This window comes from Cebus imitator, unplaced genomic scaffold (assembly GCF_001604975.1).
Source record: "Cebus imitator isolate Cc_AM_T3 unplaced genomic scaffold, Cebus_imitator-1.0 Scaffold169, whole genome shotgun sequence".
Taxonomy (NCBI): domain Eukaryota; kingdom Metazoa; phylum Chordata; class Mammalia; order Primates; family Cebidae; genus Cebus; species Cebus imitator.
The window spans coordinates 1,540,059-1,560,153 of NW_016107484.1; the positions used below are offsets into that span (position 1 = coordinate 1,540,059).

The 20,095-nt window shown below is 40.2% G+C and overlaps 2 protein-coding genes across 2 annotated transcripts in view; both read left to right on the forward strand.

Moving 5' to 3' along the window:
• KNTC1 (kinetochore associated 1) overlaps positions 1-20,095 on the forward strand; it is a 105,335-nt gene that overhangs the window by 80,151 nt on the left and 5,089 nt on the right. Inside the window, exons 45-60 of the mRNA XM_017544335.2 lie at positions 1,078-1,167; positions 2,079-2,250; positions 2,337-2,395; positions 2,535-2,751; positions 5,100-5,173; positions 5,405-5,615; positions 5,800-5,909; positions 9,663-9,709; positions 11,553-11,631; positions 13,647-13,765; positions 14,160-14,295; positions 15,253-15,348; positions 15,734-15,790; positions 18,232-18,286; positions 18,370-18,433; positions 19,262-19,391. Of these exons, the coding sequence (XP_017399824.2) occupies positions 1,078-1,167; positions 2,079-2,250; positions 2,337-2,395; positions 2,535-2,751; positions 5,100-5,173; positions 5,405-5,615; positions 5,800-5,909; positions 9,663-9,709; positions 11,553-11,631; positions 13,647-13,765; positions 14,160-14,295; positions 15,253-15,348; positions 15,734-15,790; positions 18,232-18,286; positions 18,370-18,433; positions 19,262-19,391 (1,716 nt within the window). The remainder of the gene's footprint in view (positions 1-1,077; positions 1,168-2,078; positions 2,251-2,336; positions 2,396-2,534; positions 2,752-5,099; positions 5,174-5,404; positions 5,616-5,799; positions 5,910-9,662; positions 9,710-11,552; positions 11,632-13,646; positions 13,766-14,159; positions 14,296-15,252; positions 15,349-15,733; positions 15,791-18,231; positions 18,287-18,369; positions 18,434-19,261; positions 19,392-20,095) is intronic.
• LOC108315165 (60S ribosomal protein L23a-like) lies at positions 3,429-3,944 on the forward strand. The gene has a single exon (XM_037744226.1). It carries the CDS (start codon positions 3,435-3,437, stop codon positions 3,903-3,905), a length of 471 nt encoding a protein of 156 aa, XP_037600154.1. The 5' UTR covers positions 3,429-3,434; the 3' UTR covers positions 3,906-3,944.

Genomic DNA, 20,095 nt, shown 5'->3' on the forward strand with positions numbered 1-20,095 from the left:
AGATGAAGTCTTACTCTGTTGCCTGGGCTAGAGTGCAATGGCATGATCTATAACCTCCACCTCCCAAGTTCAAGCGATTCTCCTGGCTCAGCCTCCTGAGTAGTTGGGACTACAGGCACGCACCACCAAATCGGCTAATTTTTGTATTTTTAGTAGAGATGGGATTTTGCCATGTTGGCCAGCCTGGTCTCAAATGCCTGACCTCAGGTGATCCACCCGCCTTGGCTTCCCAAAGTGTTGTGATTACAGGCATGAGCCACCATGCCCGACCTGACTACTTCCTTTCTTTTTATGTTTATATGTATATAGATGTCACACAATTTATTCTTGCACTATAGTATATAGTTGGAGCTAAAACAAAATCCTTTGAGAAACTTGCTTGGGGGCCACAGTTTTAGTCATGTCATTTTTAAGAAAAGGATCAGTTTCTTTTTGTTCTAATTTTCCCATCATAAATTGAAGATACGGAACTTTAATTTCAAAATCTTATATAAAATTGTGTCCATATGCCTACTCTATGTTTTTAGTGTCTTAAGAACTTCTCTTTTTTTTTGAGACAGAGTCTGGTTCTGTTGCCCAGGCTGGAGTGTAGTGGCATGATCTCAGCTCACTGCAACCTCTACCCTCCAGGTTCAAGCCATTCTCCTGCCTCAGCCTCCCAAGAAACTGGGACTACAGGTGCCTGCCACCACACCCAGCTAATTTTTGTATTTTTGGTAGAGATGGGGTTTCACCATGTTGGCCAGGCTGATCTCGAACTCCTGACCTCGGGTAATCTACCCGCCTCGGCCTTCCAAAATGCTGGGATTTAAGGCAAGAGCATCTTTCTTTATTAAAACAATACTACCTTGTGCAGCTTGTGAAAACAGCCTTTGAGACCTTTTTTTAGCATATATGTTTATCCTCACATGTAATTTTAGAGGTGAGAAAACTGTAGCTCATTTTTAAGAGAGTAATTAATCTAAACAAGTGCAATGAGCTTTTTATATTTGTAATCTGTGCTGATGAATGTAATTGAATAAAACTTCAACATGGCAAAATCTTAACAAGTTTTGATATATTTTTGTTTTTATACAGTTGGATCCCTATGACTATGAAATGATTGAAGTTGTCCTGAAAGTTATAGAACGAGCCGATGAAAAGATAACCAATATTAATATTAATCAGGTATAACCTATACCAAAGATGTAAAAATCAACTTTCTGCTTTTTTTGGATCATAAGTCATATCATTATCCAGGTCCTTTCCAGATTAACTGTTGAACTCCTTTTAAACTGTGTGGTTTAGTTTAGGTTTTAAAAAATCTTTACAAAGGGAAAAAGATTTTTATGGCATTCATATTTTATCACTTATCTTCCTCCTATTTTTACTGTTTTGAGGTGATTTAAATAACCTCTCCTGCTGTTTAAGAGTATGAAGTCACTACAGAACTAATTGTGAAGAATTAAGGAAACATTTGCCATATAGGAAGTAAAAAAGGCCATGGGGCTGAGAGTTAGGTCAGCTTTGTGTACTAATGGATTGGTCCAAGACATACTCAATTGTGTCTCAGTACTTTCATTAACTTCTTCACTATTTCTGAATTTTGGTTGTAGTAGCCTTTATACTTTTTAATTTGATTTTAGGAATTAATATTTTAGAAATATTTTAATATGATGTTAAGATATATAAGAAAATATATCAATTCAAAATGTTATACAAGGTTGTCTAAAATATAAACGTAAGAAAGATAAGGGTATAGAGAATTAATTTAGATCTGTAGCCTCTGTATTTAAAATGAAATCAAGTATTTTGAATTATATCTCAAACTGTGTGAAGGGCAGATAGTGAACTGTCAAGCTGTCATTTACCGTTTACCAATGGTTTCTCCTCATATGATTTCTTTGATGATCATATATAAATTATGGTTTAGAAGAATAGCATTAAAGGGAATACTAGAAAAGGTTTTGATCATCTTTCTGAAAACAAGATGGTCTTGGGAATGGAAACTTTCGATGATACAGTGTTAGATGATTTTATGACAGTTTAGGACTGGGTTACTCTAACTGGACAAAAGTTTATATTTTATTTTAATATAGGCATTGAGTGTTCTAAAACATTTGAAGTCATACAGAAGAATTTCTCCTCCCGTGGATCTAGAATATCAGTATATGTTGGAACATGTCATAACTTTGCCATCAGCCGCCCAAACTAGACTGCCTTTTCACCTGATATTCTTTGGCACAGCACAGAACTTCTGGAAAATTCTCTGTATGTTTTTGTTTTTTTTTTTTTACATACATTTTACTGGATAGCTAAATTTTTTACAAATCATACTCTCCATGTTTCCTTTCTAGCTACAGAACTCAGTGAAGAATCTTTCCCAACATTGCTTTTAATTTCTAAATTAATGAAGGTAATTGATTAAAACTTTGTAAGACATTTCTGTATCCTATAATTAATTCTGACCCCATGTAAAAGATTTTTATGCTGCTTTCATGTAAAACCTTATATGTGAATATGTGCTTCAGCCATAACCTTCCTTTTCTTTTAAGTTCTCTCTGGACACTCTGTACGTGTCTACAGCAAAACATGTTTTTGAAAAAAAACTGAAGCCAAAGCTTCTGAAGTTAACACAAGCTAAATCCTCAACACTGATTAACAAGGAAATAACTAAGATCACGCAGACCATTGAATCCTACTTGCTCTCTATAGTCAACCCAGAGTGGGCTGTAGCTATTGCCATCAGCCTTGTCCAGGATATTCCTGAAGGTAAGAGCTCTTCTTTTAAAATTGTAGTTTTAAAAAAATACTCCTTCTGCATCTTTAAGGAGAAGCAGGATGGTACTTTTCAAATGTATGTGCCCGCTCTCTGTACTATGGTGGTGAAGAATGCTGAAACGCTCAAGTGCAGTGGTCACGGGGCAGGGAGGCAGGCACCTTCCAGCTTGCCTCTTGTGCCTTCTTTAAGGTGCGACCTTTGCTAGGAATAGGCAGTGATTGGTACTTCTTAATATCCAATCACACTTTCAGTGATGAATCCCTACATAGTCTCACATAACTAAACAGACAACACAAGCACAGGCACTTCCTGCTACATTTTTTTTTTCTTTTTTTGAGACGTAGTCTCACTCTGTCGCCTAGGCTAGAGTGTAGTGGCGCAATCTCGGCTCACTGCAACTTCCGCCTCCCCGCTTCAAGCAGTTCTCCTGCCTCAGCCTGCCGAGTAGGTGGGGCTACAGGCATGTGCCACCATGCCCGGCTAATTTTTTCTATTTTTAGTAGAGACGGGGTTTTGCCATCTTAGCCAGAATGGTCTCAATCTACTGACCTTGTGATCCGCCCTCCTCAGCCACCCAAAGTGCTGGGATTACAGGCGTGAGCCACCGCACCCAGCTCCTACATTTTTGGTCGTAACAAAAGTTGAAAATGACTTTTTGGACCCTTTTCACAAGATGGCGCCGAAAGCGAAGAAGGAAGCTCCTGCCCCTCCTAAAGCCGAAGCCAAAGCGAAGGCTTTAAAGGCCAAGAAGGCAGTGTTGAAAGGTGTCCACAGCCACAAAAAAAAGAAGATCCGCACGTCACCCACCTTCCGGCGGCCCAAGACACTGCCAGTCCAGAGGCAGCCCAAATATCCTCGGAAGAGCACCCCCAGGAGAAACAAACTGGACCACTATGCTATCATCAAGTTTCCGCTGACCACTGAGTCTGCCATGAAGAAGATAGAAGACAACAACACACTTGTGTTCATTGTGGATGTTAAAGCCAACAAGCACCAGATCAAACAGGCTGTGAAGAAGCTCTATGACATTGATGTGGCCAAGGTCAACACCCTGATTCGGCCTGATGGAGAGAAGAAGGCATGTGTTCAACTGGCTCCTGATTACGATGCTTTGGATGTTGCCAACAAAATTGGGATCATCTAAACTGAGTCCAGCTGGCTAATTCTAAATATATGTATATCTTTTCACCATAAAAAAAAAAAAAAGAAAAAGAAAATGACTTTTTAAAAAATGCTCAGGTCTGGCCAGGTGCAGTGGCTCACGCCTGTAATCCCAGCACTTTGGGAGGCCGAGGTGGGCAGATCATTTAAGGTCAGGAGATTGAGACCAGCCTGGCCAACATGGTAAAACCCATCTCTACTAAAAAAAAAACACAAAAATTAGCCAGGCGTGGTGGCAGGTGCCTATGATCCCAACTACTCAGGTGGCAGAGGCAGAGAATTGCTTGAACCCAGGAGGCAGAGGGTGCAGTGAGCTGAGATTGTGCCATTGCACTCCAGCCTGGGAAACAGTGAGACTCTGCCTCAAAAAAAAAATGCTCAAAGTCAGGAACTGGTTAGAAAGTAGGATGTATTCATAGAATGAAATATTATGGGGCTGATTTGGAAAGATACCCAAGATATAAAGTGAGAACAGCAAATTATACTAGATTATATATGGTATTACCCATTAGGGTTAGATGCACATGCATACATACATGAACACAGACACGTGCAGAAAACTCCTGGAAGGCATGTAAGAATCTAGAGAACAGGAATGGAAACTGATAAAAGGGCCTCTATGGACTTTTTTTTTTTTTTTTGACACGGAGTCTTGCTCTGTCGCCCAGGCTGGAGTGCAGTGGCGTGATCTCACAGAGGCCAGTGCAACCTCTGCCTCCCTGGTTCAAGTGATTCTCCTGCCTCAGCCTCCCAAGTAGCTGAGACTACAGGCGCCTGCCACCATGCCCAGCTATTTATTTATTTATTTTTGAGTTGGAGTTTTGCTTTTCTTGCCCACACTGGAGTGCAATGGTGACTCTCGGCTCACCACAACATCTGCTTTCCACTTCAAGCAATTTTCCTGCCTCAGCTTCCTGAGTAGCTGGGATTACGCTCCATACCCAGCTAATTTTGTATTTTTAATAGAGGTGGGGTTTCTCCATGTTGGCCCGGCTGGTCCCAAACTCCTGACCTCAGGTAATCCACCTGCCTCGGCCTTCCAATGTGCTGGGATTACAAATGTGAGCCACTGTGCCCACCCATGAGTATGCATTTTTGTAATTTTTTAAAACTTGCTAATTTGACGATAATACATTTTCTCGAAAAGATTACGATTTGCCTGTAAATTTTTTTTTAGGTTCCTTCAAGATGTCTGCTTTGAAATTCTGCCTTTATTTAGCTGAGAGATGGCTACAGAATATCCCATCACAGGTGTGTCTGAACTATCAGATTGATGGCTTCTCTTCCTCCTAATTAAATTGTTCTAGCTTAGTTTACCTTCTCATGCTGCCGTAGTGCCTAAAATGGAGAAAGAAGACCAAGGTTTTATATAGATGCTTAGGAACATAACTGAGGAAGGGGGAGATTGTGATCGATAAAGATGGATTCTTGGCTTCAACTGAGACTTGTAAGATTTTGTTTTTGCTTGGAATTGTTTAAAAGGATGAAAAACGTGAAAAAGCTGAGGCTTTGTTGAAGAAGCTTCATATCCAGTACCGGCGATCAGGCACTGAAGCTGTGCTCATAGCCCACAAGCTGAACACGGAGGAATATTTAAGAGTGATCGGAAAGCCAGCACATCTCATTGTCAGTCTCTATGAACATCCTAGCATCAATCAAAGAATTCAGAATTCATCTCGCGCAGATTATCCTGGTGAGGACAAAACTATTTTTTTTGTTGTCCAAGAAAAGCTATGATTTTGATTCCCAGTTTTATGTATATATGTATGTGTGCTTGTATGTTACTTATATGTGTATGTATATACACATACACATATAAGTATTCAATATAAGTATTCAAAACTTGAGTTTTTAATTCTTTATTTTGAATATCTTAGATATTCATACAGCAGCTAAAGAAATAGCTGAAGTCAATGAAATTAATTTGGAAAAAGTCTGGGACATGTTATTGGAAAAATGGCTTTGCCCTTCAACAAAACCTGGTGAAGTAAGTACTTGCTGGCCAAGGATATCTGTAGTTGAGAATGCACTGATGGCTTCTCAGAGGCTAAGTATCCCACACAATACGACCGTCTAATTAGGAGCACAGATTCTTCAAGAAAGGAACTTTTTTGGTTTGTTTTTTAAAGGTAGAACCTTGCTCTGTCACCCAGGCAAGTGCAGTGGTGCAATCACGACTCACTGCAGACTCAAACTCCTGGGCTGAAACAGTCCTCCCACCTCAGCCTCCCAAGTAGTTGGGACTACATGTGTGCATCATCATGTGTGGTTAACTTTTTTTTTTTTTTTTTTTTTTTTTTTTTTTTTTGTGTTTTTGTTTTTTTTTTTTTTTTTTTTTTTTTTTTTTTTTTTGTGGTAGTGATAGGGTATCATTATGTTGGCCAAGCTGGTCTCAAACTCCTGGCCTCAAGTGATCCCCCTGCCTCAATTTCCCAAAGTGCTGAGATTACAGGCATAAGCCACTGTGCCTGTCTGGAAGTTTTGTTCATTTTATTACCCTCTATTATCTGATGTTTTAATGAGGCTGTTTACTTTTTTTTTTTTTTTTTTTTTTTTGAGACAGTCTTACTCTGTCACCCAGGCTAGAGTGCAGTGGCGTGATCTCAGCTCACTGCATCCTCTGCCAAGGTTCAAGCAATTCTCCCTCCTTAGCTTCCCAAGTAGTTGGGATGACAGGTGTGTGCCACCATGCCCAGCTAATTTTTTAATTTTAGTGGAGATGGGATTTCACCATGTTGGCCAGGCTTGTCTCAAACTCCCGACCTCAGGTGATCCACCACCTCAGCCTCCCAAAGTGCCAGGATTACAGGTGCGAGCCACCACACCTGGCTGAAGATTGTTTACTTTTTGTTTAAATGCTGTTTTGTAGCTGTTTTACTTTTCAGTTGATGTTTCAGATGCCATCTGTATGAAAGAAGTGGCCTGTTCTTTTACTCAGATTTATGTGATTAACTTTTTCTTTTGAAATAATATAAAATGTATAGAAAAGTACAAAAATAGTAAAAAAAAGGAATTCCTACATATGCCTGTCACCCAGATCCATACTTTTTTTAACATTTTGCCATATTTGCTTCATCTCTCTTCTATAATACTCTCATAATATTTTTTTGAACCATTGGAGAATAAATAGCATGTGGCCTGCCCCTTTGTCTCCTGAGTATTTTAAGGGTACGTTTCCTAAGAACAGGATTTTATCTTACCCAACCATAATATAATTATCAGAATCAGAAATTTAGTGGTGACATTATAATTGAATTTATGGTCCATTTTATAGTTACACCAGTGTCCTAATTATTTTTATTTATTTATTTTTTGAGACAGAGCCTTGCTCTGTTGCCCAGGCTGGAATGCAGTGGCTCGATCTCAGCTCACTGCAACCCCTGCCTCCCAGGTTCAAGTGACTCTCCTGCCTCAGCCTCCTGAGTAGTCGGGACTACAGGCACATTCCACCACGCCTGACTAATTTTTTGTATTTTTAGTAGAGTTGGGGTTTCACCATGTTAGCCAGGATGGTCCCGATCTCCTGACCAGGTGATTCACCTGCCTCAGCCTCCCAAAGTGTTGGGATTACAGGCATGAGCCACCACGCCTGGCCCTAATAATGTTTTTTGTTTTTGTTTTGAGATGGAATTTTGCTCTGTCGCCCAAGCTGGAGTACAATGATGGGATCTCGGCTCACTGCGACCTCCGCCTCTCTGGTTTAAGCGAGCCTCCCGCGTAGCTGGAATTACAGGCACATGCCCCCCATGCCCAGCCTAATAATATGTTTTATAGCAGTTTTCTCCCCCAGGTCCACGATCTTGTCTAGGACTATGTTTTGCATTTATTGGTCATGTCTCCAGTCTGTTTTTGTTTTTGTTTTTGTTTTTGACACAGTCTCATTTCATTGCCCAGGCTGGAGTGCAATGGCATGATCTTGGGCTCACTGCAACCCCCACCTCGTGGGTTTAAGCAATTATCTTGTCTCAGCCTCCTGAGTAGCTGGGATTATAGGCGTGCGCCACCACGCTTGGCTAATTTTTGTATTTTTAGTAGAGATGGGGTTTCACCATGTTGGCCAGGTTGGTCTCAAACTCCTGGCCTCATATGACCCTTCTACTTCGGCCTCCCAGAGTACGAGGATTACAAACATGAGCCACCGCACTCGGCCCCTAGTCTCTTTTAATCTAGGGCAGTTCTGTGACTTTTTCTTGTCTTTTATGATATTGACATTTTTGAAGAATGTAATCCAGCTGTCTCATAAGCTGCCCTCCAATTTGGGTTTGTCTGATAAAGCCTCATGAACAGATTCGAATTATGTACTTTTAGCATCATGCCATCATGCCCAGCTAACTTTTTAATTTTAGTAGAGATGGGATTTCACCACATTGGCCAGGCTGGTCTTGATCTGCCAACCTCAGGTGATCCACCTGCCTCAGCCTCCCAAAGTGCTGGGATTACAGGTGTGAGCCACTTTACCCGGCCACCATTAAGTTTTTAATTAGCAATTTTTATATCATTTGGCATTTGATTCAACAAGGATTTTTAAAGTATTTACCAAGAGCATGGATTGTTCTTCAGTGGAAACAGGAGTTAGAAGCATTTCTTGGCCACATAGAATATGTAGCTGACTCTTAGAAACCAGCCTTTACAGATGTTTTAACTTATGTGTAAGTTTAAGGTATACACTAAAAGTTCCTCGAGGCCTGAAACTGCATGTATACATAGCACCTAGCACGGTACTTTGTAAGTCCCAATAAATATATACTGAATTCACAAATGGCTCATTTAAAATTCATGGAGTCTTTTCCTTTTAAAAATTATCTAGGCCGATGGGCGCAGTGGCCCTATAATCCCAGTACTTTTGGAGGCCGAGGTGGGCGGATCACCTGAGGTCAAGAATTTGAGACCAGCCTGGCCAACATGGAGAAACCCCCGTCTCTACTAAAAATACAAAAAAAAAAAAAATTAGCTGGGCATGGTGGCGAGTGCCTGTAATCCCAACTACTCATTAGGCTCAGGCAGGAGAATCGCTTGAACCAGGGAGTCGGAGGTTGCAGTGAGCCGAGTGCTATAGCACTTCAGCCTGGTGACAGAGTGAGACTCCATCTCAACCAAAAAAAAAAAATTATCTAATACTGGGCTGGGCAAGGTAGCTCATGCAAGTAATCTGAGCACTTTGGGAGGCCAAGGAAGGAGGATGTTTGAGGCCAGGGGTTTTAGACCAGCCTGAGCAACATAGCGAGACCCCATCTGTACAAAAATTTTAAAAATTAGCCAGGTATCATGATGTGCACCTGTGGTCCCAGCTACTCAGGAGGCTGAGGCAAGAGGATTGCTTGACCACAGGAGGTTGAGGCTGCAGTGAGCCATGGTTGTGCCACTGTATTTCGGCCTGAGTGACAGAGCAAGACCCTGTCTCCAAAAACAAAAATAAATCAAAATAAAAATTATCCAATGCATGTAAGCTCCAGGAGGACAGGAACATTTGCTTTATTTGCTCAGGCAATCTGTATAGTTAGAATTGTGCCTATCATATAGTAAGTGCTCAGTGAATATTTGTTGAGTGAATGAATGTGAGTAAACCCATCATTTAAGCAAAAAAATCTTTTCATAAAGTAATCATTTACATTATAATTTTTCTATGTAAACATAATCTTGTATATTAGGTTTTTTTATCTAATAGGTTTTCAGAGAGATGAATGAATGTTTAATCATAAACTTTTTTAGTTTTTGACCTGTTTTTCCTATTTTTTCCAAGAAACCATCAGAATTATTTGAACTTCAAGAAGATGAAGCCCTACGAAGGTACTCTTTTCCTTTACTTATATTCGCCTATGTTGTGATGCAAAATGGGAATCTTACCATACATTTTTCAGCAGTTGATTTTTTAAAGGGCTTTCTTGATAAACTCGGGTCAGAGTTTATGAAATGAATCAGTCCATTGATACATGGCTAGGAGTCTCTCCAGTGGAAAATATCAGAGCCAGCCAAGATCTAAAATTTCTCAACTCGTATGAGAGCTGAGGGTCCCTAGCATACCTTTAGGTGGAAGGTGCCTCTCAACCAGAAGAAAACTCTTTCTTAACTAGGACTTTGGCCCAAGACCCAGACTTTGGCCCCTATATGAAATATAAATATAGGCACCTTTATATTCTCTTACCTTGCTAAGCTGAGTTGGTTCGGATACAGGCCACCAGATTCCTTTTGCCTTTCTACCTAGAAAGGCCCATTGATTTTTATCTAATGTGCTAAATCTGATTAGTCATGGCTTGCATTCTGGAGAAGACTCTTATCTGGGCCCAAGTCAGAACAGATGTGTCAATCTATTAATGATGCCTGGCACAGGCATGGATAGGGAGCATAGTGGCTCACATGCCAGCCAGCTTTTCCTAAATCAAAGAGCTGGTTTGATCTTCCTAGCCTATGACATTTTGGGCTGGATGATAAAAAAAAAAAGAAAGAAAGAAAGATAAAAGGTCTTCCTAGCCTAAACCGAAAGTAGACCCTATGTCCAACCTCAGCCTTGGAGAGCTGATAGAAAAGATGGAAAGACAACCCCAAGAAATGAATTTCTTCTGGTTTGGAGCAGAGAGCTGTCCTAACCACCCATGCCCTCTTTCCCTCTGGACTCCCACCTTGGCCTCATTTAGTCTTTTTTTTTTTTTTTTTTTTTTTTTTTGACTCTTTTTTTTTTTTTTTTTTTTTGAGACAGGATCTCATTGTGTTGCCCAGGCTGGAGTGCAGTGGTATAATTTCAGCTCACTGCAACCTCTGCCTCCGGGTTCAAGCAATTCTCTTGCTTCCCCCTCCCAATTAGCTGGGATTACAGGCACTTGCCACCATGCCCGGCCAATTTTTGTATTTTTAGTAGAGACAGGGTTTCACCATTTTGGTAAGGCTGGTCTCGAAGTGCTAACCTTGTGATACTCCTGCTTTGGTTTCCAAAGGTCTAGGATTACAGGTGTGAGCCACTGCGCACGGCTTCGTTTAGTCTTTTAAGGGAAGGGGCATCTTTGTTCAAACAAGAGGTAGCTCCTGGTATGTCTAACTGAACTAGCCACATGGAAAGTCTTGGAGCGAAGCGATTTAAAGAGAGAAGAGAAAAAGGAAATCCCAAAAGGCTACTTAATGCAAAATTTATAATGTGCTGCTTTTTCCACTAAAACCTCTGCCCCACCCCTCCTCCAGCCGGCCTAATTCATCCTTCCTTCCTGGAGAGGGGCCAGCTTACCCTGGGTCTAGAGGTTGAAATGGGCTGCTAACAAGGTCCTGCATACCAAACACAGAATTTCCCATGTGTAGCATTCAAGGGACTTCCCAGCTATGGTTTGTATTAGTTTCTTTTTTTTTTTCCTGAACATCTTTCTTGAATTAATTATGTTAGTTTCTTAAGTAGAATTTAAGGGATCAGAGGTTGACTAGCTATTCTATAGATGAGGAGGCTGAAGCCTGGCATTTGTTGCATGTATTATCATCTTTAGCAACAAAAGAAATCAAGAAAAGATTAAGCAATCTTTAAAGCAAAAACGTCTTTCTGGTCTGCCTTTGAGTTGTCTAATGACCTTTCCATGGAGGGAAAGATAAGTCTGTTGTTTTGGTAAATCCATCACGAAATTAAAAGATAAATGTAATTCAATTTTTTTTCCAGAGTGCAATATCTCCTTCTGTCTCATCCAATTGATTATAGTTCAAGAATGCTGTTTGTATTTGCAACATCAACTACAACTGTAAGCTCTGGAAACTTAATCCAGTCTCTTCTGTGCATCTAAGCTTAACATTTTTTTCCTGTTTATTTACTACGCTTGATTGCATTAACAGATGATTCAGATAATGCTCACGTACATATGTACTCAAAGTCTATCTCATCTCCTAAGCAATCATTGTCTTTTGCACCATGCTCCATTTAGTGCTGGCCTCTGTAACATCTGCTTAGCTTGCTGTATGGTGCACCTGTTGACAGTTTCCACGGGCTGTCTGCATTCACAGTGGTTAACTCCCTGGTCAGTCCACATTCCTGAAGCCAGGAGCCAAACACACTGGCCGTGAACCAAGTCTCCACCATGGCCTTATCTGGCTGCGTGCTCTGGTCAGACCATCCCCTCTGCCCACTAAACTTTAGCTAGACTGAACTTGCAGTTTACCCTTATGGCAGCATGACCTATGGCTTCAGGCTCTTGCATATAGAAATGTCCTCTGAGGTAGTTGGAGCAGAGAGAGGAGAAGGGGGTGGAGCCAGTAGGCAGATGATTCTCAGATTAAAAGGAGGAAGTATCAGGTGCTGATTGTAAAGTCCCATAACAGGAAGGAAAAAGCCTCTCCTTATTTTCTCTGCATATAAAAACTTATGACCTAAAAATGGTATTCCATGAAAGGTGGCTAGTGTAGCTCACAGCTCAGCTGTGTACATGCTTTTCCTTGCAATGTGCCTTATGTGTACTTCCCCTTAATTAGTATTAGCATGTATTCAAACGTGAATTCACATTAATATGATATATAGTAATCCCTCCGTATCTGTGGGAGGACTGGTTCCAGGACCCCCCCCACCCCGAGGACAGAGGACGCTCAAGTGTCTTATATAAAATGGTGTCATATTTGCATGTCATCTATACATATCCTTCTGTATACCTTAAGTCATCTCTGGGTTACTTATAATACAATGCCTGCAAATCACTTCATCCGCATGGATTCAGTGTAGTACTTGGCATGCAGCAAATCCATGTTTTGCTTTTTAGAACTTCGTGGAATTTTTTTTTTTCTTGAATATTTTTGATCCACTGTTGGTTGATTCCATGAATGCAGAACCCATGGATACAAAAGGCTGACTGTGGATTCAAAAGTTGAGGTTTAGTAAAATTAATTTTTACTGCTTCATCAAGAACATTCTGGCTGGGCTTGGTGGCTCATGCCTGTGATCTCAGCACTTTGGGAGGCCAAGAAGGAAGGATTGCTTGGGCCCAGGAGTTCAAGACCAGCCTCGGCAACATAGCAAAATCCCATCTTGGAAGGAAAAAAAAATTTTTTTTTTTTTTTTTTTTTTTTTTGAGACGGAATCTCAAATCTATTGCTCAGGCTGGAATGCAGTGGCATGATCTTGGCTCACTGCAATCTCCACCTCCCAGGTTCAAGTGATTTTCCTGCCTCAGCCTCCCGAATAGCTGGGATTACAGGCGCATGCCACCACACCTGGCTAATTTTTGTATTTTTAGTAGAGACAGGGTTTCACCATATTGGCCAGACTGGTCTCAAACTCCTGACCTCAGGTGATCTGCCCGCCTCGGCCTCCCAAATTGCTGGGATTATAGGCATGAGCCACTGCGCCTGGCCCATCAGGGACATTCTTAAGTGAAAGTTGTCTTTGCTTTTCAATACTGCCAAGGCATGCTGTGAATACAAGGGCTGCAACAACAGTTGGGGGCCCTGCCTCGATTCTGCCTTCAGTTTTACCCACTATTGCTTTTGCACAATCAGTGCAAATATCAACACAGTGTAAAGGCAAATAATATCTTAGTATCATGAAAACAGCTGTGACCCTGTCCCTCCTGAAGGAGTCTCAGGAATGCCCCTCCAGGTGTCCATGGGCTACATGTTAAGAACCACTGTTATGCACAATGCCTTCTGCAACTGCAGAGATTGAGTTTACATTTTAAAGTAATTGCATTGTTTATGTTGCCTATGTTGAAACTCATTTACCCAACTACAATGTGCAGGTGTTAAACTCTCCAAATCTTTTTTGGTTTTGCAGACATTAGGTATGGATCAGTTAACTTTTGCCCACAGAACTCGGGCTCTTCAGTGTCTCTTCTATTTGGCTGACAAGGAAACTATAGAATCCCTCTTTAAAAAACCCATTGAAGAAGTCAAGTAAGTAGAAATGTCTAAATTGTATTAAGAAATAGGAAACAGATCATTTTTTGGAGCTGTACCTTGCAAGCCCTGAATTCAGAAGAGCGTAGTAGAGTAGCTATGTGAATACAATTCTGTTGCCTTGAATATCCTTGACATTTTGGCAAAGGGAAAATAGGCCTTTGAGAACATCTTGTTTCCATCGTTTCTTGGAGCCATTTAGAAACTGAATGTTTTCCTTATCTTGTTCCAGTTGATTTCTATCTAATGTTTTATATATTCAGTGAATATATTTAGAAGTCCAAAACGGACATTTAAAACAAACTGGTCTAATATTTCCATATGGTGGTTTTTATTTTAAATGTAAATGTGGCCTATGAGAATGATTCTTAGAAACGTTTCTGTTTTCCAGATCTTATTTGAAATGTATAACTTTTCTGGCATCATTTGAGTCTTTGAATATCCCCATCACATATGAGTTATTTTGCAACAGTCCTAAAGAAGGAATGATTAAGGGCCTATGGAAAAACCACAGCCACGAGTCCATGGTTGGTACACCTCACTGCTGCATTCCCAATTTCCTGCCCCTACTCAGATTCCTGAAAGATAAAACCAGGAATTCTTTTTTTTTTTTTTTAAGACAGTGTTTTGCTCTGTTCCCCAGGCTGGAGTGCAGTGGTGTGATCTCGGCTCACTGCAACCTCTGCCTCCCAGGTTCAAGCGATTCTCCTGCCTCAGCTTCCCATGTAGCTGGGATTATAGGTGCTTACCCACAATGCCTGGCTAATTTTTGTATTTTTAGTAGAGACAAGGTCTCATCATGTTGGCCAGGCTGGTCTCAAACTCCTAACCTCAGACAATCCACCCACCTGGGCCTCCCAAAGTGCTGGGATTACAGGCGTGAGCCACTGCGCCCGACCCAGGAACAGTCTTTATCCCTGAACTGCTCTACTGCTCTGAGACCTTTCTACTCTCCTGTACCAGCATGTGATAGATAAGGCAATGTGGAAGGTCCGTTTACCTCTTTTGTCTTCAAGTCCACTGGCTAAAGTCATCCCTGGCAACGAGAGAGTACTTTTATAATCCCTCCCACGGTTTATCTGCCCTTATCTGGACAGGGAAAGGAGACTGTCTGGTAGAGAGAGGATATCATTTCTCTTCCTCTTATTTGCCTGGGAATTTAGCCTCTGAGGCAGTTGGAGGCGAGAGCAGGATGGTTTTTTTTGGTCCAACAGGCAAACTTTTCCAATAGAAGAAAGAAAGGGGGAGACGTCTGAGGTGGTGTCTGTGAGTCCATAACAGCAAGAAAAAGAAGAATCTCTTTTTTGTTGTTTCTTTCATTAGAAAGATGAGGACCTTCAATAGACATTCACAGATTAGAAGCATATTTTGTATTAAGCTGCCCCACTTTTCCAAAGATGGCTTGATTTACTGGTGTCTTGGAGCAGCATGACTTTTTTCTTCTTCTTCTTCTTTTTTTTTTTTTTTCCTCTTTTTGGCTTTAGGCAGTAAGATTGGTGACCGAGCTTTGTTTAGAATACAAAATCTATGACCTGCAGCTTTGGAATGGATTATTGCAAAAGCTTCTGGGCTTTAATATGGTAAGTTAAGACTCAGTGCCCTCAACTGAGTATATCTGAAAGCTTTTGCGCAGCATCCTCTAAACATTCTGGATTGATACTTGTTATGGAACAGATTTATGGTGAAAACACAGTCACTCTCACTGAGTTGATGCCAAATTTAAAGAACTTGGCGTTAGGCCAACGAGTGCAAAATCAAAAATGACATAAATTTCACTGGAAACAAATGGAAGGTTCCCTAGCCTTTTTTGATATTTATGAACTTGTGAGTGAACTTCTCTGGCAGTTATCATGGAAGATAAAGTTTTACCAGTACTTCTTTTGGAACTTTAAGAATCTGGTATTTCACATTGAAGTTTTCCATTTTGGTGGTCTTTAGAACTTTTTTATTTTTTATTTTTTACAGATTGCTTATCTGAGGAAAGTTTTAAAAGTGATTTCCAGTATCCATTCTCTATGGCAGGTATGTAGTTTTTAAAAATGAATTTTATTGAATTTAATCTTTATACTTTCTGGCCTTGTGACTAAAATTAAACAGTCAACCCCTTCATAAAGAACAGAACTGAGCCAAGTACAGTGGATCACTCCTGTAACTCCAACGCTTTGGGAGGCCAAGGCGGAAGAATCACTTGAGCACAGGAGTTTAAGGCTGCAGTGAGCCGTGATTGCACCATCGCACTCCAGCTCTGGCCTGGGCAGCAGAGCTAGAGCCTTTCCTTAAAATAAAGAAAGAAGAAACAGAACTGATTGGCTGCAGGATGTTTCATTAAAGTTTGCCTGGACCTGTAATACTCAGCTCATATTACCTCCTGAAGATACCACTTGCCTGAGTTCCCCAGGCCTCATGAGTCACATCTTCATTTATGCTTGCAAGACATTTTGGCTCCACTCTGACTTTTGTCACCATATAGTTTATTTTAATTACATGTGGACTGCCCCCTCACAGATTTTGAAGATCTTTAAAGTCAGATACCATGGCTTGTTTATTTTTTCTAAATTTCACATAAGCTGTGTGCCCATATAATCATGATGATATATATTATGTAGAAATATATAATTTATTATTAGTTTAATAGGTTAGGATAATATAGAAATACACTGAGTAAAACATGAAAATTCTCTCTTACAAATAGTAATTTTCCTTCATAATTTTCTCCCTGAGGGAACGACTGCTTACAATTTCCTGTGTATTCTAGAGCTTTCCTGTTATACAGGCATGTATGCATGTGTGTGCCCATCTACAGTGTATACATTTATGCACACATAAATGCGATCACATTCTAAACAAAGTGTTGTTTTCACATAACAATAGTCTCTGGAGATTATTCCATATCAGCACATATACATCTATCTAATTGATTTATTGAGATACAATTCATGTGTAAAATTTATCCTTTTAAATTATACAATGAAATAGTTTTTCGTGTATGCACAAAGTTGTGCAGACATCACCATTATCTAATTCCAGAACATTTTCCTTTTCCCAAATAGAAAACTCATATCCATTAGCAATCATTCCCATTCCCCGCTCCCTTTAGCCCCCAGTGACCACTAATCGTTCTGTCTATGGATTTGCCTATTCTGGACATTTCATATCAATGGAATCCCCTACTGTGTGGCATTCCATGTCTTTCACTCAGCATCATGTTTTAAGGTTCATCCACATTGCAGCATGGACCAGAACTCCATTCCTCTTTTGCCAAATAATATTCCATTTTATGGATATACCACTTTTGTTTATCCATTTGTCAGTTGATAAACATTTGGGTTTCTGGTTTTGGTCATTATAAATAATGCTGCTATGAACATTTGTGTATAAGTTTTCACATGAACATGTTTTCATTCCTCTTGAGTGTATACTCTGTTTAGCCTTTTGAGGTATTTCATTATGTTTAATGCTTGATTATTCTCCATAATATGTAGTAAAATGTACCCAAAGTTATTTAACCACTCCTCTATTGATGGAAGTTTACTTTTTTTTTTTCTTTAAATATATAGAGATGGGTGTCTTGTTATGTTGTCTAGGCTGTTCTTGAACTCCTGGGCTCAAGCAATCCTCCTGCCTTGGCCTCCCAAAGTACTGTGATTACAGGTGTAAGCCACCGTGCCTGGCCAATATTCTTTCCTTATTCACCTTCTTGAAATTCTTTCTCTTGTCCCCTTCCTCCTTTCCTGTGACCCTGGCACATAACTGGCTAAGGATTAATTTTATTTTCTGAGTTGGTTTCTGACTTTTTACCAAAAGAAACAATGAAGCAGCCAGGGTTGTATAATGAGATTCTGAAACGCACCGTTATAAAGAACGTTATGCTAGAACCTTAATCATCTCAAGCAGGGAGATATCAGCTTATGATTTTAGTCATCTGGAATATAAACTATAAATGTACAGTTTTGTGATCATATAACAGTGGCCTGTGGAGAGTGTTCATATCAGCACATAGCGATCTATTTAATTTTTTTGTTGAGATACAAATTCACTTGTAAAATTCATCCTTTTGAAAGTATACAATCAAGTAGTTTTTGGTATATTCATAAAATTGTACAACCATCATCATTATTTAATTTCAGAACATTTAGACTGCAATTTAAAGAGAGTTCATAATATCCTTTTTGAGACAGAGTCTCGCTCTGTTGCCTAGGCTGGAGTGCAGTGGTGCGATCTCAGCTCACTGCAACCTCCACCTCCCGGGTTCGAACAATGCTTCTTGCTGGGATTACAGGTGCATACCACCATACCTGGCTAATTTTTGTATTTTTAGTAGAGACAGGGCTTCGCCATGTTAACCAGGCTGGTCTCAAACTCCTAACCTCAAGTGAGCCACCGCGCCCAGCCTAGACTACAAATTAAAGAGAGTTTGTAATATCCTTAGCATGAATATCCCAAACGTCGACATGTTTTCACAGGTTCCATACTTCAGCAAAGCGTGGCAGCGTGTGATACAGATACCCCTGCTTTCAGGTATTTCACTCTCCTCTGAAACATTCACTATAGCATTTTATACTTGAGTATGTGTATATCGTGGTTATTTGTTTTATCTTCAGCCTCTTGTCCTTTAAGTCTGGATCAGCTGTCAGATTGCTGTGAGAGTCTCATTGCTGTCCTTGAGTAAGTAATATATTTGTTCTACCAAAAAATAAAAAATAAAGTTTGTTGCTTATAAGATTCCTTTCTGATAGATATCTCTTATAAGGAATTCCTTTTGTGAGGAAGTTAAGCATAACACTTGTTTTTATAATAAAATATCTTGATTGTTTTTACAATGTCTACTTCCCATGTATGGTGTGACTAGTAAACTGAGCGTTCTCTAAAATGAGTACCTACTGTTTATATGAGCATAGAGTATCTTTGGTGACTACCCTAAGTCATACAGTGGTGTCACACAGATTTTGAGTCTTCTGGCTGGGTGTGGTGGCTCACGCCTGTAATCCCAGCACTTTGGGAAGCCGAGATGGGCGGATCACTTGTGGTCGCAGTGAGTTAAGATCATGCCACTGCACTCCAATCTGGGCGACAGAGCGAGACTCTGCCTAAAATAAATAAATAAATATATATATATATATACACACACACACACATATGCACACACATATATATATATATAGAGAGAGAGAGAGAGAGAGAGAGTCTTCTGAGAATTTAGAAGCCTATCTTTTGGCATCTGTAGGCTTTCAGACATAATCATGGTAGCCAACTAGTCTTTGTTTCCGTGGGTAGATTCTTTTAGTCTTTGTTCCCGTGGGTAGATTTTTTTTCCATGTAGAATGCCATCAAAGACTCCTATTACTCATTTCCTAAGCATATGTCATCTACCAGCACTTTAGTGTTTAAAATTATTGAAAGCTTGGACAGGTAGATGAGTATGGAAAGCTACAAAGGCCAGTATAATCTAGTGAATCTGACAGATTATTAACTAATTAATGTGCTCTCTTGAAGATGTCCAGTCTCAGATGATCTTGACCTGATCGGAATTGCCAAGCACTATATCCAGTTAGAACTTCCGGCTTTTGCATTAGCTTGTCTGATGCTCATGCCCCACTCAGAGAAAAGACACCAGCAAATTAAGGTATCATGCACATGATTCCTCTGGGCTTCCAAGGAAATAGAAGGTCTCATCTTGCATGTCCCTTGCAAAAGGTTGCATTTTCATTTCAGCAAACCTGTAAACCATGAATACATGAGATATGAGTAAGGCTTGTATGGGGGCTTAGTGGGAGGTAAGACTGGAGGATAGATTAAGGTCCAGCTGAGGGATGTCTTACAAGGGGTTTGGGCCTTATTCTCTATCAGTGGGGACACAAGTGATTATTTTAGAACAGCATGCAAATGATGAAGGAAGTATTTTAGAAGGAATAACCCATTAACCCATGTAGGCTTGGTCAGAAGAGAGGGCAAGAAGGGAAACTTGGGAAACTGTTGCATTTGAGTAGAATTTTATCTCACTTCATCTCTTCATAACAACCTTGTGCATAGGCAGGGAGGATTTGAGGGTTAAATACCCATGGTAGGGTCTGGTAATGAACTTGAACAAGACAAGAAGGCTACAGGGAAGGCAGCTGACTTAGCAATTGAATGTGGGAGATAAAAGTGAGGGAGAGTCAGATTTTTTGTGTGGGTGCCCATCAGAAGGAGCCACGAGCATGTTGGGGATGGAATTTAAAAATAACTCTCATTTCCTTTATAATATAGAACAAATGGAACAAAGCATTTCGGAATGTTTTATAGTTATCTTCCTAGCAGGTAGGCATGCCAGTAGATAGAGATCTATAT